The sequence below is a fragment of the Haliaeetus albicilla genome, chromosome 4 (assembly GCF_947461875.1).
Source record: "Haliaeetus albicilla chromosome 4, bHalAlb1.1, whole genome shotgun sequence".
Lineage (NCBI taxonomy): Eukaryota > Metazoa > Chordata > Aves > Accipitriformes > Accipitridae > Haliaeetus > Haliaeetus albicilla.
Genome location: NC_091486.1, coordinates 33,031,291 through 33,056,801, shown reverse-complemented (window position 1 = coordinate 33,056,801; position 25,511 = coordinate 33,031,291). Strand labels below are relative to the sequence as shown.

The 25,511-nt window shown below is 38.8% G+C and overlaps 2 protein-coding genes across 11 annotated transcripts in view; both read right to left on the bottom strand.

The window, feature by feature from the left end:
- PGAP1 (post-GPI attachment to proteins inositol deacylase 1) overlaps positions 1 to 762 on the bottom strand; it is a 39,079-nt gene extending 38,317 nt beyond the window's left edge. Inside the window, 2 exon segments of the mRNA XM_069781841.1 lie at positions 223 to 393; positions 396 to 762. Coding sequence (XP_069637942.1) covers positions 223 to 393; positions 396 to 617 — 393 coding nt within the window. The 5' untranslated portion in view covers positions 618 to 762.
- Positions 763 to 1,575: 813 nt separating this feature from the next.
- ANKRD44 (ankyrin repeat domain 44) overlaps positions 1,576 to 25,511 on the bottom strand; it is a 143,943-nt gene continuing 120,007 nt past the window's right edge. For 6 of the 10 annotated variants that reach the window (XM_069781831.1, XM_069781833.1, XM_069781832.1 and 3 more), the window contains 11 exons: positions 22,632 to 22,833; positions 18,649 to 18,727; positions 17,563 to 17,680; positions 16,345 to 16,561; positions 15,526 to 15,613; positions 13,462 to 13,545; positions 12,027 to 12,172; positions 11,078 to 11,160; positions 9,815 to 9,897; positions 8,605 to 8,696; positions 1,576 to 6,396 (listed from right to left, as the gene is read on the bottom strand). In XM_069781831.1, the coding sequence (XP_069637932.1) occupies positions 6,131 to 6,396; positions 8,605 to 8,696; positions 9,815 to 9,897; positions 11,078 to 11,160; positions 12,027 to 12,172; positions 13,462 to 13,545; positions 15,526 to 15,613; positions 16,345 to 16,561; positions 17,563 to 17,680; positions 18,649 to 18,727; positions 22,632 to 22,833 (1,458 nt within the window). In that variant the 3' untranslated portion in view covers positions 1,576 to 6,130. Of the gene's footprint in view, positions 8,296 to 8,604; positions 8,697 to 9,814; positions 9,898 to 11,077; positions 11,161 to 12,026; positions 12,173 to 13,461; positions 13,546 to 15,525; positions 15,614 to 16,344; positions 16,562 to 17,562; positions 17,681 to 18,648; positions 18,728 to 22,631; positions 22,834 to 25,511 lie in introns of all 10 variants that reach the window. The other 4 variants (XM_069781837.1, XM_069781840.1, XM_069781839.1 and 1 more) reach the window with 3 other exon arrangements.

Below are 25,511 nucleotides of genomic sequence, written 5' to 3'. Positions count from 1 at the left end.
CTCTCGCAGGGAAGAGGAGAGAAGCCGCCGGGAGGGCTGCGCCTCAGACAAGCGGCCGCCGGCCGCCGCGATGCGGGCGGCGACGCCCCAACGGCCGCCGGGCGGCGCGAGGCCGGCGCGGGGCCGCCGCACCCCGCCCAGCGGCGGCGCCCCGGGACCGGTGGATTCCCACCTGTTGCACCGCCGCCCGCTCCCCCGGCGCCCCTCCGCCGCCGCACTCACCAGGTACTCGGGGTACTCGTACATGTAGGTCATGCTGCACCGGTTCTCCTCGTACAGGAAGAGCACGTCCCGCACCCCTAGCAGCACCAGCGCCGCCAGCGCCCCGTAGAAGACCGCCGCTAACGCGGGCAGCCGGCGGCCCGCCCGCCCCATCGCGCCCCGCCGCGCCGAGGTGCGGAGCGGAGCCCTCGTTTCCCCCCCCCCCCCGCGGGCTCTCCGCGCACAGAGGCACGGCGGGGCGGGGCGGGGCGCGCCACCGCCCGGGAGGCGGGGCGGGCGGGCTGGCGCCACAACCTGGCCGGCGGCGGGAGGGGGGAGGGCCGCCGCCATATTGGGAAGGTCCGGCGCTTGGCTCGGCAACTGCTCCGCCAGGCTGAGGAGGGTCCGTCCGCCATGTCGCGGGCGTGGGAGCCGTTACGGGGAGGTCCGGCACCTACCTACGGGCTCTCCCCCAGCCGGCAGCTTGCGGGGGAAGGCGTGCTCGCCATGATAGGGAGGTCGAGTCGTCGCGCTGCCGCTGCGGTGCGCCTGCTTAGCCGCGTCCGGCCCGCGCTGCTGCCCAAGGGGCGCCGGCCCGGGCTGAGGCCCGTGAGGAGACTCCTTCCCCTCGCCGCTTCCCTCAGCGGCTGGTCGGGCCTCGGGCGGCGCTGGCGGCTCGTCGGCGTTTGCGGACTCCAAAATGCCCCCTGGATGGCGGGGGGCGGGCGCAGGTTTACCCCGCGCTGGTAAGGGCCGGGGGTGCCGACGGGAGCCGGGCCGGAGCCTCCCCCGGCAGCCAGCGAGGGCGTCCCGCCGGGGGACCGACCTCGCGGCGGTTCACCTTGCCGAAGGTAAACTTGCGAACCCCACCGTTCAGGTGCTTTTGCGGTTGCTGGCCTGTTAGCAGTTCAGTCCAAACATCCATAAAGCTTCAAGCACTCAACACGTAAAAGACGTTATTGATGGTGGTTGGAATTGTTTGCTTTGGGGGAGGAGGAGTGCGGGTTTCTGTGGGGTTTGTTTGCTTTAATTAAGCACTTTTAACAACAACTCTACTATCTCTAGGCACTCTTCACTGGATTCACTGTCTCTGTGGGACAGCCACCCCACCCTGATGCATGAAACACCCACGATTGCTGGTGTCGCTCATCAGTGAAAACAATATTTAATATCTGACAAAAAATGTGACTGTTCGTTTTTGTTGGGTTTTTTTTTCCCCAGTCTACAGAGGAAGCAATACATCAACTTACTAAGACAAGGGGTAGTTACATCTGAGGGAAGTATGAAGTAGAAATACATACAGTTGCATTTTAATCTTCACTGCTAAATACTTAAGCCTTTCCCCCTCCTTTAAAAGAAACAAAATTTACTCAGTTTTCCAACAGTATTTGTACCATTTTTATTTGTAAAAATAACCATCTGAATGCATTGCAATAGTAGTTTACAGTTAGGGTTCTTCATTACATTAATACAGCATTCAGTAGTTGAAAAAGTTACTAAACTGTGCTTGAGAAGATTCAGATTGAATTCCAAGTCATTCACTGAAGTAAGTCTTTTTCCTCATTTTGTATGTGACATTTACCCAAGTCCTTAAACTTCAATTTACAAAAGCAAACAATACCGACAAAACCCCACTGAAACCATCAAACAATATTTTATATTGTTTATTACAAATGTTATGCAAAATATAACACTGGCACCAGATTCGTATCACCATGGTTTGTAAAGATATATTGCACATGCTAAAGCATAAAATATAAGACAAAACCTACAAAACATAAGATATTGGCTTTAATATGTAGATCACTGCATAAGAAACGCATAAAATTACATTTTATACACACACTCAGATTGTCACTAGTTTAAAACGCCCTTTCCTATAACACTGACCTAAGGTTTACTTTTTGTGTAATAAGAAAGCATTTTCAGCACTGCAAAAATTATACATTATTCCTATAGAAATTTAGCATATTAATTTTCATTTCAATGCAGGTAGAACATATGAAAAGAAGAAACACTTTATACATTCAAAGAAGGTCTGAAATGAAAATTTACTGGTAATATATTGCTTTTATAACACTCAAATGAAAAAAAAAAAAAAAAACAAGTTTCACAAAACATTTCCATAATACACAAATATAAAAAGGCACTCTAATATTTCTTACATGACTAAGAATAAAAATCACAAATTTTTTTTTTAAATCATCCTCAAGATACATAACCAAGTTTCTCAACAGTACAATGGATAAACAATTCATTTCATGTGTTTGTTCTAATTCAATAATCTGGCAGTCTTTTACTGCATAAAAGTACCAAACACATTATGGTGCCCTTTAGTAGCGATGAACAGAAATCCCCTGAGCTATTTCACAGCAATTTCAGGCAGTCCGGAGGTTGTAACTCAGTATTTATGAGAGACTTGGGACCCCATCCTGCTATGGATTCTATCTGCAGCTATGGTTAAAATACAGGATGAAACGATCCTGCTAATACACCTGGGCAGACGGCTGCCCCTCCCCGAATACCCTCTGCTTGGTGCAGACATAGAAGTCATCCACATACTGTAAATTGCAGGATCCAGGGTTAAGTGCAACAATTACATACGATTAACTCTACTCTTGTAAAAAGTCCACAGAAAGGCAAGGTCATTATTTACAAGAGTAAAATTATTCCCATGCTTATATACCTGCCCTAAGTTACAAATTTATTTCTACATGTGATATATTACAGATTAATGTACTAGCATACAAAAAAAGGGATTCTGGTAACTCACATGAGATGTGGGATAGGCCAATACTGAGTACTTCCATGTGTCTTGCTCATGACAGTTTTCCTCCTAAATACAGCATACTCAAAACATAACTTTTGCAATGCCCTTAAGATGCTAACAAATCATATGTTTCTATGATTTTTGGAATATTGCATACTTACATCATTGTTAGTTTACAGAAAAGTTTAATCAGTAAAGTTTAGATTTGGTTCCTAGAAGGATCAAAACAATTTGGTAATCACCTATGCTTCTCTAATGTTGTATACATCATTAAGAGGCAGCAGTTGTTGCACTACACAATTATCAGAGTTACGAGGTATTGCAAATACACAGAAATACTTTCAGTAACTCTGTATGGCAGCAAGTAAAAATACTGGATTTTTTTAAATGGCTGCTTAAAATAATACAACATCCTCTTTGTAAAGAGGACTGGTTTTCTCCTAACAAAGCGACTTCATGTAGGATAGCGTAACTTTCTGTATTTCTGGGTGAGACTTATAACTAATCCTGCCAAGGACCCTACCTACATCTCTTAAAGTTAGATGAAAAGTTAAAGTAAGATGAAAAGGCTGATCCTGCTGTTAGACAAGTGGCAGCCATTTCCCGTTTATTTGTTTTCAATGCCATCATTCCACATAAAAAAAACCCCAAAATTTGGGATTCTATTCATTTCTGAACAGACACCACTGAAAACTTTAACAACTGATCTCTCCTCTTATTTTCAGTGCTTAAAGTAAGGTGGTTATTGCTATTTTGCAACTTTTAAAAGCAAAAATGTTGAGAAAAAAACAATCATAAAAATGTTATTCTGTGCTATTTCTGAGGAGAAAACCAGAGTTTCAGGTGCTCTGTCATTCTACTGCAGAAAATATAGAGTTGAGGGAAAAGATATGTTCTCCTTTAGAGACACTGTCCCTAGTGATTTTTTGTTGTAAACTTTGGAAATTTGTTAACATTCAAGGAAGCAGTATTTAATTTTACCTAATGTTCAAGGAAACAAGATTTAATTTTAGCAAGGCAAAATAAACTTAATATATAAACATTTTTCCTAATTAAAGAACTGGAATCTGCCAATAGATTTTTAACAATTCAGTGGAACATGGCTAAAAACTGCAACTAAAATAAAATTCCTTACTTTTCATTTACCCTGCTGAAAGTGTGCACTAAGGAAGCTCACCTCATCCTCCCAGCACAGATGGAGGCCTGCAGACAGCCTGAGCGAGAATCACAGGAACCTTAGCACCTTGACTCCATGCTACACTATCTTTTCCCCTCTTTACTGTAGCTGTACAGTGTTCTCTCACTTGTCTAGCAAGGGGCTGAATCCTTTTCTTGTGCTCTTAAATGAGGGAAGGTGTTTTGCTTTCTGCTTTTTACCAATATAGCCTGTGGACTTAATCTTTGCATTCCATACAAGATGGGCACTCTCCCGAAGTGCATCAGCCCTTCCTTTTTCTACTCAGGTCATCAGCCTTGCCTAGATTCACATTTCATTTCGCATCATGCCAAACAGTATGCACAAATGCTAACTAGGAGAGCAAGCCATAGTTATTTTTCCTGGGCATTTGTTTCATTTCAAATAAATATAAACACATTTACATTAAAAGTATATGAACATATTCTTTAGTCTGGAGAAAAAAAAAAACTGTGATCAACACATCATCAGTTACAAATGTCAACTTGAAACCTGCATCATAAAATGTAAAATTCACTCAAGACTACTCAATACCTCAAAAGTTTCTATTTTTATGGTTTAGAAAAACTACTTCATTATGTCACTCACATTTGAAGAAAAAATAAATGTAGCAAAGTCTTCCATTTAATTACTGAAGCATTTTGGTCCTCTTGGTACAGCTGGTTAGTTCATGATACCTTTTTGTTTAATTTTTTGTTTGTTTACAAAGTCTCATTCTTCCTTTTGTACATCTGTTGCAGTCGAGGGTCGTGGTCCATTTGACCTAGAAACTTTGGCAGAAGGAGTAAACATATTCACAAAGTTGACATTGCTTTAAAAGCTGGTGACAATAGGCTTTTTTAGCATGTATCTCCGATCCCCTGCACGGTACACTGCTATGTTTTCTGGTGTTTGGTATTTCAACTTTTGGTGTTATGCTTTCATTGCTTTACCTTTGCTCTGTTACTCCAAACGCTAGCAAAAGTATTTTAAAATTTGATACTGTTTACAGTAAAAATAAGTTATTTAAGCATAGAAAAGGAAAAAAATCCAGTTAAGTTGGCAAGTCATTATAAACTTTTACATAAACCTTTGTCTACACCTGATTTTTTTTTTCCCTTTTTTTTTTTTTTTTCCTGTTACTAGATTCATGGTTAATGGCTCAGGTGACAGAAACATCTAACGACCCTAATTCTGTAGTGCAAATAAACCGTACATGTTTGTGCTGAATTGAAAAAAAATAAGAGCCAAGTGATTTTCATTTTACACAAGTGGTTCCACTAATGTCCATGGGAAAATATGGTGAGACAAGTAGAATTTGGCCTTAAGAGTTAATAAAAGAGTTAATAACTATATTTTTCTAATTGTGTGCTGCAACTAAGAACTGTAAAAAGTGCCTTCTGTACGTTTAAGTGCTTAGTACATGCAGAATGTAAAAGGTTTCATTTCCTGTAGAAAAGTAATACAGGCAGTTTTAAGATTTACAACTTTACCTTTGGTTTGTGTAAAAAAAATTATCTAATTAACAGAGCCCCTGGAAGCAGGAAACAGACAAACACAGGAGAGGGGGGATGCTCGAATCTATGAAGGCTACACTGGAAGTATGTTTGTGTACTAAAGGTACAGCTAAAACATGTAAGAACTTTTTACAAACAGTTCCCTGTTTATTTGTGCTGTCAAAAAGAAAAAAGGCATTTTCTCTTTTTCTACTTAAAGAGGTAGAGACTTTCCACAGGGGCACTTAGGGCCTAAAGAAAACATCAGGAAGCTGAAAAGCTGCAGAACACTAATGGGAGTATGTTCCGGTAAATCCCTCTAACTTTGTTATTTAAAGGATTGGTTCTCATCAACACTAAAAATCTTTCAATACCTACTTGTCAAGAACAATAGTTAAGAATATAGCCGTGGGATTTAAGCTGTTTAAAAAGACAAAAATAAAGCTGAAATGAAATAATAATGACAAAAAGGTTTTGAATACCGAAAAGTCAAAATGTTTCAGAATCCGAATCATTTTCATTGTACCCATCCTCTGTTCCCATGTTATTACTCAAGGGCTTATTGTGAGAGTTAATGCTACCCATACTGGAGCCATCGCAGAGATGTGTCCTGCCCAAATTGTCTTTTTTAAAACAAACGAAGTTGAAAGCCGTCATTGAATTGGAGGGAGAAAAAGGCATCATGGTAGCCAAAATGAGTGCCAGGCAGTCAGCCACGTCTTTGTTAGGAGCGCAAGCCAGGGCTGGCGTATGACCTGGGCACAAATGCAGACAAGGCAATGGTTAGTACTAAGGGTACTGAGAATGGCACTGAGCATTCCTCATATACATCTCTAGATGATGTCATAAGCAGGAGATGTATGTTCAGTTACAATCATGCCAGGCAACAGGGGTATGTTACTTATTTTAAATTAGACATGCTGGGAAAATACACACTTTATGGAGCATTTAAACCACTGTGACCACAACAAGCACTATTTTTTCTTAAAATCAGGCAGCAAACAGACTTCACAATATGAATAAAAGCACTTGCTAAACACAGTTCTACAGCACAGACAGTATGATGAATACAGAACATGGGGAGTACAGCAACAGGGACAGAAACTGGCTTCAGTTTCTGTGCGTATGAACAAGGCTCATTCTGAGAACAATGACTTTCATTAAAACATAAAAGATATTAGTTTAAAAATATTTTGAAGTAACAAGCAAACGATTTTAAAGCTGATCAGTTGAGTATCTACTCAACTCAGAAAGCAGTTTATTTAGGAATTAAATTATAAGAGAAAAGAATTAGACCAGTGCACATGGTACATGTATAGCAGGTATGACTACGTGGATGTATAGTTACTCAAATTTACATTATGTTAGAAGAATAATGACTGTATTCAGAAGGCATGGCATACACTTTAAATACAAAGTTAATATTATACAGATGTCAGTGAAACAAAGAACTGGGGAGCTGTTAAAAGTTTGTCTTCACTGCAGTTTAACTTGGGTCCTGTCCAAGCGCTGCCCCTAAAGCAGCTCTTCATGTATGCAAATCTTGGAAACCAGTATGCTGATTACACTTGCTATCTATACATTTTGCAGGCTGCTGTGTAGTACTCCAGCACCTTCCAACAAATCCTCCTTTATGCTAAGAGCAAACAAATTCTTTTGCAGATGGCTAAATCTTAAGTGCTGCAGCAAACAGTAATCTGAGGCAATGACCACTACTGAGATCCTACTGCCTCAAGTAAGCCAAGAACGCCAGCAGTGTGGTGTGGTGGCAGAATTTGGTGGACAAATGTGAGGACAGCTTTGCAGCAAACTACCCACATTTAAGCACTGACTGTCAGCGGTGAATGCATACCCTAAATGGAATTTCCTCTTCCACTGAGTTCCAAGTGTCAACATTCTTTAGAGATGTACTTATACCAAGATTGTACTTAATTTTCTCTCTGCGTAAGCAGTTGTTCCTAGAAAAATTAAGTGTGTATAAAATTTAAACTTAATTTTCATTTTTTACATACATGCAAATTAGCTGGCTCAGTTTGTACAATTGTAATGATGAGAACTGTGGTTAGAAGCTAGTCTGGTTCATTTTTCTGTCCCATATCTCTAAAATGAGGTTAGGGCCAGATGACTTCAGTGGAACTCATGCATGTAAGTATACCTAGGTAGCATTTGGTTAATAGCAAATACTCACCACTCGGTTCTTTTCATCCATAGACCGCAAATGTCTTGCAATGATGGGTGAGTATTATTACTGTTACTTTACAGATATGGGAAGATGGAGGTACCGAATTGTTACATTAATGCCATGAAGTCAGTATTGTAAGAAAGACCAGCTTATTTCAGGAAGACATTTTTGAAAACATTAATTATAGAAGCACAGCCCTCTATGGGCTTTATAATGTTTAGGGAAGGACTTCATTGAGATCTGAAACAGAATTATCAGATTTATTAACTAATGATATATTTTATGAGGCAACAGTAATTTACTTGCATCTTGGATTAGGTCAGACAATTGGTAAGCACAAGCTTTGATCTCAGAATGAACTAGGACACAATCAAACGTATGGTGATGGTTTTCTTCCTACCCATTAAAACATGCGCTGATTGAATGCATAATCCTTAATTCTTCTGCAAGGCGTCAGAATTATCCGGTGCCACTTGCATGTTTAGGAAATTCAAGTTACCACTGCACTCAAGCATTAAAAAAGACTAGCTGTTGACAGTACATGCAAAATGAACAGTAAAAGGGACCGCTGTGATGTTTAGAATACATTTTTATATTAAAGAAAAATAAATAGTGTCTTTTTTTTTTTTTTAATAGGTACTCACACAGCTCATTGTCTGTTCTTGGAAGGATAAAAGCATCAATGATGTCTATCATCAGCTTTTAAGTCTATTGCTTCAGTCTGCTGTAAAATTACCTGTTGGGTCCTACTGAAGATTGTCAAAGTGTATTGTTTACTTACCATTTTCATCTACTGCTAGGACACATGCCCCTTTGGCTAGCAACTCTTCAACCACCATCTTTAAGCCGTTTCGTGCAGCAATGTGGAGAGGTCTACGATAACATAAGAACTAAATTGAAGTTCAGTTTAAAATAGACTTTCTAAAAAAAGTTAGGTAATGCTTAAAGCACACCCAGCATCTGAAAGAGAATGTTTTCATTCTTTGGATCATTATAATTATACTGTTGACGTTAAATTATATTACAGCCTTTAAAATAATCATGTTTCACATCTATAAAACATATGTGCAAGACAAATAAAATTACCTTTACATACACAAAGATTGCTTAATACTTTCCAGTCTAAAGGCCTTCTTTAAAAAGCTCCCATTTTTCCACTGTTTGCACCACATAATTGACATTTAAAAGGAAAAATGAATCTTAGACTGAAGAAATGCCTTTGTTCCACCCCTAATTCTGGCTACTACAGACTGTTGAAAATCAATGTATTGCCTTCTTATCCTTGAATACTCCTTTGCTAATCTCTGTTACTGCAGAGCAGCTGGAAATTAAAAACAACCACTGGTTTGCTCCTCTCCTGGGCCAACACACAGGGCTCCTGTTTGGGGACAGCTAGTGGGACACGAAAAACAATTTCATATTGGAAGGGGGGAAAAGGGCTAAGATGGAACAAATTCTTCCACAAGCACTAGATGATCTGCCACCTGAACTCGTGATTGAATATTCTACTGTAGCATACCAGTCAAACAGTTGCAGCTGGAGTAAGAATATCAATGGTTCTAACTCTGCAGATAATGTATGGTATGGACAGGAGTTGCACAAAAAATATCACCTAAAAAATGCCTCTGAAAATAAAATGTACCACCTTAAGGGTAGATGAATTATTTAGATTTAAGGTGAAGCTCAAAAAGCTAGGAAATGCCAGATGTGTACTTACACATTCACATCATTAATAGACATTTTGATATAGTCTTCAAATAAATGACCTCATATAATTTTTCCACCAGACCATCTATAAAATTGGCATCAAAAGAATCAAAATTGAAAGTGAAAATGCAATATAAATCTGGTCTTTTCAAGGGCAAGCACTCAAAAAAAAATCAGAAATGAACTTTTCTATTCTATGAAAAAATGTGAGACATGAATATGAAATGCTAAATAGGAATCTTCTGGTAAGTCAACTGAACTTGAGAGGATCAGGCTATACTTACGTCTGCAATGCATTATTTTTTGCATTGATAAGGCTCTGTTCTTGTATCTTGTCAAGTATTAACAAGGCACATTTTTCATGACCCTGTAAGTTGGGAAAAAAAAATATAGTGTTAATTTGCTGAGGAGTTTGAAATTGAGGCAAAAGAAATGTTACATATAAAAGTGAAATTTAATACCTCAATTTGAAATACAAAACATGCTACTCAGTTTATAAGGATCTGTAGTAGGTGAACTGTAGGAGCCTTAAAATACCATTTACGAACTGCCACTGCTAGGATGCTTTACCACATTTAGAAATTTAGACATTCACCTGTCTTTCAACCCTCCATCATTATATATGAATTCACCTCCTTGGCTTTCAGAGAAGACTACCATTTCTCTTGAGAGAGCATTCAATGGATTATTTATTAGAACTACACAGTAACATAGGAAGAGATGGTTTAATCTCAGAAATGAATACTATACTTTCTGGGTCTTCAAATGCTTTTCTGTATTATTAATAAGCTACTACAAAATCCCTTCAGTGTGACAGCTCTAACAATGAAACTTCAGAAATAATACAGATCTGGGCCTTATTTCTGATACTGTTTCAGAACAGTGAGTCACAGGTGTGGAGACAGGTGTGGAGCCTACAGCCTTGGCAGGTGAACAGCTGCCTGAAGGACCTTGAGAATTCAGCAAGGCTCATGTGTCTGCAGAAACTGGAGTAATATTATCACACTAGAATCCAATCTGTGGATAGGAGCAAAAGAAAAGACCCAGGAGAGGGAATCCCATGGGCATTTTTTCTTGCAGAAACACCAGTAGCAACTGGAATTAGGAGGAAGAAAGTGTGGGAAAAGACACCACCACCAATCTAATGAATGCCTCTGGTTTTACTGCTACAGAGCGTAAGGGAAAATTTTGGGTTCCTTCCACAGAAATTGGAGAATAAGAAAAAATAATAAATACCTTTTTTTTTTCCTGAACCTATGTTAAGCTATTTTACAGTGAGATTATTTGGTAAAATCTTGAAGGATTTTCCATTATTTCTCTTAGTTTCCCTTCCTTGTGTTTCAGCTGTCGTAAGAGGCATCTGTATTTCTCAGTTTTCTAAACCTTGAAACAGATTTGAGAAAAAACTTGGAACAATGCTCCCTTCCTCACCACAAGTTTGATCATCACATTTCCATTGCAGAAGAATTTTTAGGAGTGTAAACACACACACACACATACATACAGACTGTGAAGAGAACAGAAGCATACAGATGTCTTCAACTTACTTTACTGCTAGCCAAGTGCAAAGATGTATTCAACTCCTTATCTTTTAATGTCAGGTCAGCCTTGGCAATGTTCACCAAGAAGTCTGAGGTATAGAATAGAAATCAATGAACAAACCCAATGGGCAGATGAACATGTAAATACAGAGGAAAAAAATTTACTATTTCAGTATACGTATGTGTACATGCTAATCAATTAAGCCTTTATGTGATGTAACCTTTATGAACACAAAGTGAAAATAATGAATTAGAAGAGACAATTTTGTGCAGTTAATTAGCAAGCAAAGGCAGAGCTAATAGCTCATTTGCTGTGCCCCAACTGTCAAACATACATTCACGTTAATTTATTTATAAACTTCCTCATTTGCAGATCAGCAAGTTCTGCCTGAATCACTTTCTCCTGAGAACAACTGTGGATCCTGCTTTGAGAGGACTAAGTGGATATAAAGAATTTAGGGTGCAGTCTGTGCTGTTGAAGCTAGAGAAAAGGGAATTCTGTTAAACCAATATGACCCTAATCTGTATGTCTCTAGTATATAGTCCAGCCTGGAAAAGCAGCTGCTGATAGCTGCCATTTTAAGAACAGGACTTCCTATAATAGAGCGGAAAAAAGGTTACACAATCTTTTTCACATGTGCAGTTTTACTGCTTCATAAAATCAAGGAAGTAAACAGGAGAATAGAATTACCACTCCCCTCATGTTCTTTACAGTGTGCTTTTAGGAGGAAATAAGAGTCAAGTTTATTATTGCAAATGTTCACCAAGACTGCTGAGGAATGATGACTGAGAAGAAAAAGCATTTTTTACAGATGTAAAGGTAGCTTCTTACAGTCATCCACACAATTTATTTTTCTTCCTTAGTTTTTACAGGAAAAAACCCAACTACTTATTTGGGATAGTAACTGCAGTAGCACTCACCCTTCAAGGTGAACAGAGGCAAGGATGTACTTACCTACAGCACCTACGTGACCATTTTGAGCTGCCATCATGAGAGGTGTTTTCCCTGCGTGATCCGCAGCATTCACTTGTGCGCTGTGACTCAGGAGGAGCTGGAGGCACTCCACGTGATCTGCGAAGGCTGCTGCGTGAAGGGGTGTTCTGTAGGGAAAGTAACACCACCACAGCTGTTGCTAAAGAATGACAATGTTCCTGTTTACTTACCTTCCCAAGAACCTGAAAGTGTAAGACATTTTTAATTTTTTTTTTCCTGCAAAACTGTGAGTTATCACCACGGGAACGTTATAGTAGCAGCATCTGAAATAAGTTAAATAATATTTACAGTCTCTGTCCTGGTGCAATATAAACTTTAAAAAAAGGGAAGCATAAGGTAGATATGATACTGTGGAGAATCTCATATTAGCAGCATATTTATTTTCATGGAGCATACTGTGTAATATGAAAAGCAGTACAATCCCTCATTCTTATTAATCTGATTTTATTTTTTTAACAAGCTTAAGATGGGAAGAACTATCAGAAAAGAACAGATCCAATATTAAAAAAACCTAAAGTATTTTAAGTTATAGTCAAAGATACTGCAACAAGCTACAATAACAGCATTACTACAAAAGGCGGAAGGAATTCTATCCACTCTGAATGTCATCAGTTTCCACAAGACTGAGACGCTAGAATTCGTTCGCTGTCTCCCTATGGCATTTTGGGTCTGAAGTGTGACTAATAGAGATGAAAGATAGTTGGTACACAACCCAGTTGTGTCATAGTGTTACTTCAGGTTTTGCTTATCAGTAAGGGTGAGGTGGTCTTACCCTTACAGGAGTAAGTAATCACCACTACTGAAGGTCTTGAATTTGTTTTAATTAATAGAAACAATGAGTATTCAATTTTTAGAATTCCAGCAATTTTAATTAAATATATATACACACACACATAGTGAGGAGATTACTGATGTGACAAATTAAGGATCTGGCTGAATGCATATCTCTTGCTTTATCAGTATTATTTTGCTGCATAGATGTTTTGAGTTGTGTGCCCTGAGAATGCTAACATAACATTAAAGCTTTTAATGAAATACTTTTCTAAGCGTACACAGTATCACTCCATTTAGCAAAGATAAACGTGTTTAAATATTTAACAAAAAAACTGGTTCAGGGAAACAGCCTATAGTCATAGCTGTTCTAAAAAAGCAAAATACTGTTTCTTTTGTGTTTCTTTTCATATGCACTATGAAACTGAATACTTCATAGTATCCTTGCTTCAAGTGAGCCACCATTTAAGTATTGCAGTGTAAATTGCTGTCTGAAAGAGTCAGCATGACAAGGCTTAGCTCAACTGTATCAGATAATGATTAGTTCCAGAGGTTCAGAAAGAATTATGAAAAATACTAGATGGATTCATGAAGATGAAATGCAATTTGTTTAAGAAACTATTACCTTCCTTTGTCATCTTTGCAATTGACAATGCTGGCATCGATGGCTCCGATGAGCAGTGATGCACAGTTTTCGTGATCATTGATTCTGCCAAAGACAAGACATTTTCAAAAAGGTAAAAAGTCTACATCTTTTCCCACTTTCCAATATTAATTTAGTTCACTTCCCATTAATATTTCTTATTGTTTGTTTATAAGTTATCCTAACATACCTTTGCCATAATGCTTTCAGTCACATTTCTTATTATTCATCATCTCTCCATTTAACCAAACTGCATCTGATCCTATGAATTTCAGTCTCTAAAGCAAATCTGATCCTGCAATTCACTATGCACAAAGGTAATTGAGAGTGGAGCACAAATCTAGGATTAAAACCTTAATACTTTAAAATCCTTTAGCTTAAATGTCAAACGCACCTGGATCTGGAAAGCACTCAGTTGTAGATACCTACATATAGAAAGCTTTATTCTAATGTTTTAGGTAGTGAAGCCCACATCTCTTCCAACTCACACATTTAATAATTTTCCTTGATGGATGTACTCAATTAATACTCTTCCTGGTTATTGTTAATTTGTCTCATTTCATTATGAAAATGAACAGTGTTTAGTAACAGTACTGGACATATAGTATAGCTAATACACACACACACTGGATTAGCAGCTGTTTTCATTTTAAATTTGCAAGCATTTTTAAATTGCACGCATTTTTAAATTGCACGCATTTTTAATGGGTTTGAGAATTGCACACTAGTTTAAAAGAATATAAATATTGAAAAAAAAAATCTTCAAAGCCATCACTAGAAATTCAGATTTCATATACTATGTTTCAGCCACAAATTATTTTAATTTAAGCAGAGTAAGAACAGTGCTTTATATATGCTTTTATTTCTCTAATATATTGGGGTTTTTATAATTTCAAAGTTTGATACATGACGAATTACCTTTCTACTTTCCAGTGATGTGAACTGTAGAAGGGAAGCCTACACAATAGGAACCCCTATCATTACTTCTGGAAGACATTCATTCTTCTAATAGAACATAGAATAGAATACAGTCATTCTAATTGTTGGCAGAAATTAGGAAGGTTGGCATTTGATTTTTCAGTGCTTAATTCCTTACTCTTCTGATGGCTTACATGTTTTAATAAGCATGTTAGGTCCTACAAACTAAAGTAATCTTGCATTTTAAAAAAAATGCATTTGCAATTATGTTATGAAAAGTTACGATTTTTCTCTACTAGAATCCTTCCCATATGAAAACATACTGCTTTATTTGAATAAAGAGTATGTATAAAACACACGCATGGAAGAAGACGAATAACTCATAATAGCGACCACCTTTTTGTTGTTCATAAGTAATATGAGAACTTTGGATACAGAGTCTGCCTCTACAACCCACCAATCCCTTTGGCTAGGACCTGGGTAAGAAGTATCAAACCTTCAAGATAGAGGTTATCTCAGAAGGAAAAAAGATCATGAAGAAAATCTGTCTGGAAAACACTCAGCTGAGGATGTCTTGGAAAATTATGGCCTGCACAGAACACCATTCTAGCATGACATAGATCGTTGTTTCAAATCCTTCCTTCATTAATGCTTTGTTCCTATTGCTAAAAAAAATCATCTTGATTCTGACAAATTTCTTAACTTTCAGCCATTGGGTTTCAAAGGAACCTCAAAAGCTCATACTTACATGGACCAAGGCCCTACCTATAGCCCAGGTCATGGCCTAAGAATAGAAGAGCTATGAAGTTCCAGCCTGTGTGAAGAAAAGGCATAGGTCTGTAGTTGCAAGCAAGGGAAAAGAAACTAGAAAGGGAGCAGAAATGCAGCTATTTAATTACAAGTCAGAGTTTCATTAAATAGCCTACATGTATGAAATTTATGCAAAAACACTCTTTATTCTGCCACCTTTTCAGCAGAAGTATAAGCACAATTTTATGATCAGCTTTCAAATTATTTGCTCATGCAAATAATCTAAAAAAAAAGAAAAAAAAAGAAGGTGCTTTCTTTTCATACTGCTACTTTTTCCAGACCTATCCTAAAGCATTTTTACTGGAGATTTCTACTTACACAGCACAGTGCAATGGAGAGAAGCTATTACCATAGAATGTGCGGAAAAATTTTTGTTCCAATAGTACCTCTATGCAGTTTTCATGACCTATAAGAGAGCAGACATTTCACAGTGTTGCACAAAGCAAGTAATTAACTTAATTCATATTAGGCTTATACAGATTAGAATGTAACGCTAAATTCAAATTTGAACACAATGTGTATATAAGCTCTTAAGTTATGAAATTATAAACAGATTTTTTTTTAATGTCAGCAGCAAGATAGATCCAGCCTAATATTAGCACTTACTGAAAAAAAGGAAAGGAAAAAAAGGCTCTTTTTTATGTGATATTATGTATATTGCCTTACAGATCTCCAAAGATGGTCTTACATGATGATATTAGGAACTTTTATCCTTATATTAACCAACAAGTTCAGATTATCCAGTTTAGAATAATCAGTTCAGTTCAGAACATCCATCTATTCACATGATCTCTTGCATCAATAAATAAGAAGGTGACACCTCAAAGGAGCACTCCTGGCCCCAGTGAAATTGATGAAAATTTCATCACTGATGTCAGTAAAACCAGAGTTTCACCCTGGCCTCCTGTGACTGGGAGCAAATGAGCTGCAAAGCCACTGGGAGGTATTGCTGGAATTTCCCTGGCTTCTGAACTGAAGGGTGAACATAGCAAATGCTAACTACAGAGAGCAAGTAGAGGGGAGATAATTTGCCTCTTCATTTCAAGCTTCTCAAAGTGTTACGCTGCTTTGTTATCATGTTTCCCTAAAACTGAAGCCACATTTGAACTTGGCAAAAGTCCACAGGGAGAAACTTACCATTGTAACAAGCCCAGTGCAGTGGTGTATAACCTTGATTATCTTTCAAACTGCAGTCTTCCTCTGAAAGTGCTATCTGCAGTAATTCACTCAGCCAAGTGGCATGACCCCGAGCTGCTGCAAAGTGCAGAGGTGTTCTGCCTCTGGTGTCTTTACATAAAATAGATACTTCTTTCTCTAACAGCATCTGAACACACTCTTCATGTCCAGTCATAATCTGATAACAAAGAAATGAGTAAAGAGGTTGACATAATACAGATTCTTGCATAGGAAATATGGAATATGATTGATGCCTGTGAACATGAAATGGCCTGGATGGGATTCAGAAGGCAGAGATGAAAGCTCCTTTGCTCCCATGAGTACCTATGATAACTGATACACTGAAATGTATTTAGTGCTGTCTTTCAAAGGCATTGATTGCTAGTCTGTGGAAGAGACTCCACTAAGTGAGGCACAAAGCAAGGAGGAGTTTAAGACTAAGGAAACAGAGTCTGGCTTCTCAAAACCATGCATGAATGTGAGAGAACTGAGGAAAAAAAGGATCAAGAATGTAATCTGAAATATGAAAAGCTGCTTTAACAGCTGGCCAGCTACTGTCAGTGACCTCTGCATTGTACATAGGTTAGCTTTGGTATCTTGGGCATGTTCATGTATTGCTATCAATACAGAGCAGAATTTTTATGCCATAGCTTTTATTACGGACTTCTGCTGGACTCCTGAGCTGAACTGCTCACTGCAGTTATCATAGAGTTCTGTATAAATATCAGCTCTTCCATCAACTTCACATTGCTGACTCCTAGAAAAGATTCTATCTGCTTCAAGTTTCACTGCCTCTAGAAAAAACTTAAGGCTTACTTATTTACACCATCCTCCCCAAGAAAAATGGAAATAACTGCTGGGCAGTTCTTTTAAAGAAATTATTTTCAGAATTCAAAAGGTGCTCAGTTATAAGAATAATGATTGCTATTGTAAAGTGTCTAGAGCCACGAAAAAAAATGGTCTAACCAGTATTTTAGCTAATTGATTAAAGCGCACTTGAAACAAAGTCAAAAGCAGAGCATTACTGACAGCAGATCTGTCCTGATTTTTACCTTGTTGACTGTGCTTGGTAGTGTTTCCAATCATTTACAGTATTCCCTACATTCAATATCCCTGTATTTTTAAGTGAGTTGTAGTCACAGTAAAACAAATAATTAAGAACCATAAAAATTAAGTCACCCCTCGATGTAAAGCTGTGCATCCCAGGAGATCAGCTGCATCTACAGATGCTTCTTTTTCAAGTAATAAAGAAACAGCATCAATGTGCCCATATGCCACTGCAAGCATTAGTGGGGTTCTGGAAAAAAAACAAAACCAAACCAGTCACAGCTATAAAATGACATACTATTGCCACTGCTAACTTAGAGGAACACAGAAATCAGGAAGCCCTGCATTTCTCTCCATTCCTACCCACAAACCTGTTATGTTCACCATACTCATTTATATAACACCCAAGTGAAGATCTTTTGTATGAAATTATTAAGATGTTTAACAACCAACTACCATGACTAAAATAGAAACAAACTCATTTGTAAGCAGTTTACAGAGCAACATCATTCAAGACAATCTGTTCTCTTAATAACCTACAACTACTGTCACCTCCAGCAACAGACACATGAGCTTTACAATACCCAAGTGTTGTGAATGTATGTCCCTGCTAGTTACCAAGATGACAACCACCCAAAGCATTTCTTTTGCAAATGCTGCACAATTGCTTAAAGGAGATGAAGGGACACAAGGAAACTATTCAAGCCAAAATTTGGACTAACATATCTTCCATTTTTTTCTGAAAGAGATCTGTTCTCCTTCTATTTTCAGATAAGACTAATACCATTTAAAATTGTATGTACAGTCAAATATGTTCCAGGCATGCCAAATGAGTTTTTTAAACCATTCATATTTTCACTTTAAAAATATACTTTATTCTCCCTCTATAACCATCATTTAATGAGAAGTAAAATTTTTGTAGGAACATCTCAGATGCATGTGTCACCTCAAATAAACATTCTGTCCCACTGCTTTTATTGAATCTGGCCCTCAGCATTTATGAAGAATTGTTTAAAGTATGAAGCAGAGGCTAAGATTAATGAATAATCCTTTCCACATGGCTTAGATCAGCTGAATGTGTACTTTGCAATCTCTGCCAAATTCTATAAGGAGAAGTGCAGGAAATACAGTATTTCAAATAAATGCTTTTTTTGTGAGAAGTCTGAGATGCTATTTGAATCACAGAGCCGGAAAAAAACCATTACAAAGAAAACTTACTGTCCTTTGGCGTCTGTCACATCAGGGTTGTCTGCAACTTCTAGCAACAGCCGTAAACAAGGTGTATGACCATTAATGACTATAAAGAGAAAAAGTATGTTTAATTAAAATATGTTTAATTTCAGGTACTTTTCCATTGGAATGTGTATGGATAAGAAATTTCCTTATAAACAAAGAAAATATTCCACAGTATAAGAAATTAATATTCCCACAATTTTCATTTAACTTGTGCTGATTAAATAGTGAGCTGTTTTTTCCCTGACCTCAGTAAGACAAGGATTAGTTCTCTTACATACAAAAATCCCAAACGAGTAAAACAGAAATCTTGATTTTCACTACTGAGATTTCTACTAAACCAGACAGCATTTCAAAATCCCTCAGACCGAGCAGGCAGACAAGGCTTTCTGGGATCAGATTTGGAACGCAGTAGGAAGTCTGTCGGCAAGGCTTGTTAATTTTGTGTGCACTGTACAAGCAAGTTCTTCAGCGCTGCTATGAAAAAAGAAGCATCTGCAAAGAATGACCAATGATGCAAATGTCATATTCATAACAGCACATAACACCAGAGACTAAAATTCCCTTTGGGTTTTTCCATCTTTTCTCATTTAATGTTATTGGAAGCCACAGCTACTTCTCCAAAACAGGGTTTGTTTTTTAAAATGTAACCCGTTGCTGTTGGAAAACAGCTCTGAGTTACTACGTTTTGCAGGGCCCGACACTGTAAACCCATCTGTGTGTCAGCTGGCTTAAAGGCCTCAGCCTTTCATGGATGAAGAGAACAGTATTTTCTTCTTTGAAAAACAATAATTCCTGTACTCAGTAGATATAGATTGTGTTCTTATTACAGCAAGTCATGCATTCACACTGCCTACACCCTGTGGGCTGAGGCAAAACCCTTGGACACCACCTATGTCACATCATTCTGGCAGAGAAATGGGTGCACATCATCACATTTAAATCACTCATCCAAAAATAATCTTAGTTGCTCTACCCAGAAAAATAAAAGACATTTTTAGTTATTTACCACTAAGTAATGCCATATACATAACATGTAAACAGTTCTTCAGGGCTGATGACTCACTGGCTTAGGGGGAAAAAAAAGATCTGTTCCTTCTCCCAGCAGGAGGAAGAGAAATCATAACTTGTTCACACCGACATCTGAAAAGGATTTTGGTAAATGAGTTTTAGAACAGATACTCCCAGAAACTCTTAGGAGCTGACCCAGCGATTGCTAAGCATTACAGACCCTGCAGGGAACATTAGTTTTGCCAGCAGAGCTACAACACTAACACCAGGGGAACATTTGCAATGGATTCCCCAAGCTAGCCAGAGGAAAGACTGGTGGTAATAAAATTACACAGGGAACATATAATTTAGGCTGAGGAAATTCTCCATATTATGAGGTCAGAGGAAGTCTATTCCCTGAGGGGGACACACAGAAAAAAGAAATACTTCATTAGGTGATTTCTCTACTAAAGTTACAAATCCCTTTATTGGACAGAGCTCTGCAGAATCCTGTAATCCAATCCACCACTTCAGGTCTCCTTAACCGCTGTGTTCAGCAATTGTGTTTGTGTAATTTGAAGGAATGAAGGCAAACACGTTTAAGGGGATGGGCACACATGCCTTCTTGTTTCTTTCCAGTGCACAGTATTGCACATATGAGTATCCGCTTTTGTGTGTGCCAATCAGCACTGTCACTCCAGGGATTAATTCAGCAAGAATTCTGTTTAATTTCTCAAAATACACCACTACACCTCTTACACTTGCACTGCAAATAAACTGCTCAATGCTGCAGTGGCACCACGCAGAGCCTCCAACAGGTGGCATCACTCTTTGCTAAAACACTCCTAACCAAAACGTATTGTTGTGAAACAGCATAATAAAAATCATCAGATTGCAAGTGGCTTTTTACTATAGTTGGAGATAGAAGCTTTACTCCAGAGCTAATTTCCACAGAACTCTGCATAGCTCTTGAGTGGAAGGTTCTAAACGCCCTCTTAATGGATATTTATGCAAAGTGCACTTATCTCACATTTGAAAGCCTCCAAATTCATGACAGTGATAAATTTCCTTTACTAAAAGTTCAAATACTCAACCCGTCCACGCACTATTTTCCCTTCTGCTTAAGGTACATGTTCTCTTTAGCGTCTCATTCCTCTGTGTAGGATTTTCTTGCCTTTTTTTTTTTTTAAATACATACCTAACTTATTTTGCTTCACTGCAGATTTAAAGAACATTTTGCTTGTCTCCCTGGAAATTCTTTTTTAATCTGAGAATTCAGATTAAATTTAATCAGACCAGAAAAGTCTACAATGAATCTTCCTACTGGTTTTACATGGAAGGCACTCATACTACAGTGATGGGGGCAATTAAAAAAGAAATTAAAATAGGAAAAAAACACCCACAATCAGATTTGTATGAAGGTAAGAAATGTGTGTTTTAAAAGAACACCTTTTATTCAACAAATCTACTCAATTCTACTCGACAGATTTAGTCAACAAATTAATATTTTAAGTCAGAGCTGCTAACAAAAACATGGCTTTGTTACCATTTACTTTTCTCAGTACTGCAGAACCCTTACAATTCAGCTGTGACAAGAAACCTATGTCACTATAACCAAATTTTTAAATAAATGCAAAATCATTGCTATAGTGATGATGTACCAAAGTCACACCTTGTTCATCATCAGACCCCAAGTTGTGTTTGAAGTGAAAGCTCTTGCCCAACACAGCTTCAGTCTTGTGGTGGCAGTGATCTTGATTTAAATTAATTAAACTAACAGTTTTAACAGGGTGAAGATCAGCTGGATTTAATATTCTGTGTTCTTATCGAAAACAATGAAACCCCCTCTCACTGAATTCTGGTCTCAAACTTCTGACATGTAAACTCTGGCAGCATATCTCTATATCATTAATTTATTGTGGGGAGTAATGTACTCAGTTCTGATGCAAAATTTAAGAAGGCAGAAAGCATTTTTTAGCGTGCTGTGAAGATTGATTACGTGCATTTTCTTCAGTACTGCAGACAACATTGATAATAACCTGTTTGATCTTATGCTTCCAGGCTGCAGCTATATGATCACACACAGAGAATAAAATGGTATTAGAGGATGTATATGCACTTTAATCTAAGAAAGATTAAAAGATAAGCAGAAAGACAGTTAAGTCTGACCCTGAAAATAATTGTTATCCAATGAGGTGTTAATGTTATTTCCCACTAGAGGTCACTGCTATGCTGTACTGAGCTGCTCGATGAACAGCCAGAGGAGCAATGTTCCCCTTGGCACCTCCGTGTTTTTATCTGACAGGTACTTATTAAATAACAACCTTTAAATAAATGGCAAATTCTACATTTTCCAGTTAATTATGCACGTTGCATAATTAATACTCAACACATGAGGAATGGAGCAGACTCCCAGCAAGAGCAAGTTCACAAGCTAGCTCAGGAGGAGGGTAATGTCTGAAACAGGGGTGAATTTCTCTAGTGTTGCCACTGCAAAATGTTGGAAGTTTTGAACACCAGGATAATTGCATCACCAATCAAAGCCTACCTGTATTTTCAATCTTTCTTCTGTAGGAGAAGCAGTGAGGCAAGTGTTCTCTCTTCCCCTGATTTTTTGGCAGAGGAACCATTAAGAGGTGTCATAGGGGAAACATAACACAGCTTAAACAGTAGGTGGTAATAGAGAGGCAAGGTAAAGTAAAGGCAAGCAGGTAAGGACAGAGAAGCAGTGGTGTGGAAAAATATGGGATTCTGTGTGAGGGAGGACTGAACCATAGGGACAGAGGAAAAAAGGCCAAGGAAATGAAAGATAAAGGGTTCACTGTAGGACCTCAGCAAACAAGCAGCAGTCCTCAATACATGTCAAAATCTCCTTCTTCTATTTAGAAGAAATGTGCACAGGGATAGTAGGTAGGTAAAGGTAAATGCTTCTGTGTTGTAGGGTTTATACCACAAGTGTAACATAAGCCCACGCTCACCTGAAGCATGGAGGGGGGTCCTTTTTGTGACATTGTCTTTTACAGTAACAGAAGCACCCTGGCTGATGAGAGCTTCCACACACTCTGCATGTCCTTTAAATGCAGCCAGGTCCAAAGCAGTGCGTCCCTTCTCATCCTTAATATCCAGATCTACCAGAGATTGGAGAAGTACCTCCAAGGCTTGATGATGACCATTATAGGCCTAGAAATACAAAATGTCTCATGTAAAGAACACAATTCTTGTCTTTCAAAGACTTTCACATAAAACGTGAATAAAATCTGTCATTGTCACAGTCTCCTAAACACAGTAGAAATCACACAGTTTTCTTGATTCCTTATGACTCTCCCTTCAACCTGAAAGGATCTTCCCAAATCACACTGTAGCCAAGAAACTAAAAAATTCCTAGTGTTTAGGAACAGAATTTATGATTGTTGGTTTGCTTTAACCTCCTAATACAACCCAAGGTGAGGAATTTCAGACAATAATTCACCAATTCAGCACAGGTGAATCAACAATTCATTTTTCACATTATACAGTATCTTTCAGGGAAATGTTTGTTTCAAAAACTAGATTCACTAGAGTGATGCTGGTCTGAGGTCGCATGAATTATCACCTAACTGGGTGCTAAATTCAACACATCTGCTGGTCTCCAACTAAATGAAAGCAATTCTCAAAACGGATTTTTGAACAAATACAAACAAATTTGACCTGCTGTTTATAGCTGATGCTTCATGGCGTACTCCTGCTAGTGGGATCATTTGGTACAACAGCTACAGTGGACAAGTAATGCAATTCCAGACCTACAGCCACATTTGGGCCAACAGCACAAACACCAGTGACATTGCAAAAAACCACTGGATAGCTCCAGAAACTGGAACCATTTCATTCAACTTTGTAGGGACTGCCCTCCTCTCCTTACTGTCAGACTCACAGAGAACATCCTTTTTATTTATACATGAACATACAATTAGTATTATCAGAGTTGAAGCAATTAATGAAAACAGAAGAGCAATGCAAACATCAAGGAACCAAAAAGCCACTGAATTTCAAGGTTAAGTAGTGGTGGCAGCAGCTTGCTCCTAGTGACCATTGTCAAAAGTTCAAAAGAACAGGACAGTGCAGGGAACACTTGTTTCCCTGTTAGACCAAGAAAACTACTTAAGGAAAGCAGAAAGGCAAAGGCAGAAAAAAAACCAGCAAAGGGAGATTAGGGCACAGGGAACCCATATCTCAGAAAGTACTCCGACACAGTTGTCAGCTTTTCTTCTTCATGACAATTTTACTTAGAAAACAAATAGCAACAGCGTGATCTTTGACACAATATGAGGTATCTTGAAGGTGCCATGCAGACTGTATACCCCATCCCCTCCTTGACAGGATAATAAAGTTGACTTTTTCTTCCTGTTGGTTTGCCTTGTACAGTCATTCACTCAACCATGATCATAACTATGCACTATAACCTCAGGGAATAGCAGGTCAGCATTTTGTTGGCTGCTAATCCATCCCTTGTTTCTAAATCCTATTTCCATTCTAGGGTCAAATGTCTGTAAGCAGAGGCCTTAGCCACTGCACTGTATCAGCCATTTAACAGGACTTCATGTTTTGGTGTAGGTTGCTGACTTTCTGGATCCACATGTGGAGAGATTCATGAGTACACTGCTAGACCTGGGGAAGGATGGCCACAGGCACTGTAATACATGGGAGGGTTTGAAACAAATGTCAGAGACACTCCTGGATAGCTGCAATTGAAGTGTGAAATAGTGATGTTTCATGCAAGCTTTTAATTTTTGAACTGTGGGTTTGGGGTGTCTCAGGTGAATGAATTGCTGCTAACCAGCAACAGCTGTAAGAGTGAAAGCACTGGCAGTGTCCTTGCAAGGATTCTGCCCAAGAGGGACCAGAGAGGAAATGAGGTTGCTGTCTGACCAGCTGCAGGGCAAGTCCCTTCCCTGCACAGGAATTTATGTTGGTGATAGTGCAGGTTGTAACTCTTCTTTGGGCTTGGAAGTGACAGTATCCTTCCCGCAGTCTTCAAATTGCAGAAAAAAAGATAGGAAGAAAAGTTCAGTGACAAATTCAGTCTTTTAACCCAACTGTTTTGGCTCTTGTTCCCTCAGATTACATGTGCATAATTCAAATGTCAGGCCGGAGCTGTTCTGGCTGACTGGGAAACAGAGATATGATCACTACAGAACTAAAACTTGCCCCTATTTTTGAGTAAGCAAGTTGCTTCCCTTTCAAGAGGAGGGCAGCTTCACAGTGAGGTTGGGTATTCAGTGAAGAGCCAGTCTGTGAAAGGTGTATGAGGAGAGGCTGAGAAAGCTGGGACTGTTCAGCCTCAAAAAGAAAAGGCTCCACAGGAGGTCTTACCAATGTGTATAAACACCTGATGGAGGAGCAAAGGAGACAGAACCAGAGCCAGACTCTTCTCAGGGGAGCCCAGTGACAAGACAAGAAGCAATGGGCCCAAATTTAAACATGGGAAATACCATTTAATGCAAACCTCCTCCCCCCCCCTTTTTTTACTGTGATACTGGTCAGACATTGGAATAGATTGCCTGGAGGCTGTGAACTCTCCGTACTTGGAGATATTCAAAATGTGATGGGGCACAGCCCTGAGAAAACCTGCTCTAGCTGACTCTGCTTTTAGCATGGAGGTGGGACTAGCTGATCTACAGAGGTCCATGTCAACTGCAACTATTTTGTGATTCTGCACAAGAAAACTGGGAAAAGAGAGCTATTGTGCTCTCTGAGGCCACATGTGCTGGATCCCCTTTTGGTAACGCAGTTTCCGTGGCAGGCTCCCAGGGCACTGCTGGGGTTTAAGCATGCTTTCCCACACCTTGCTGTGTACCAGACAGTTTTTTGCATTCTGCACA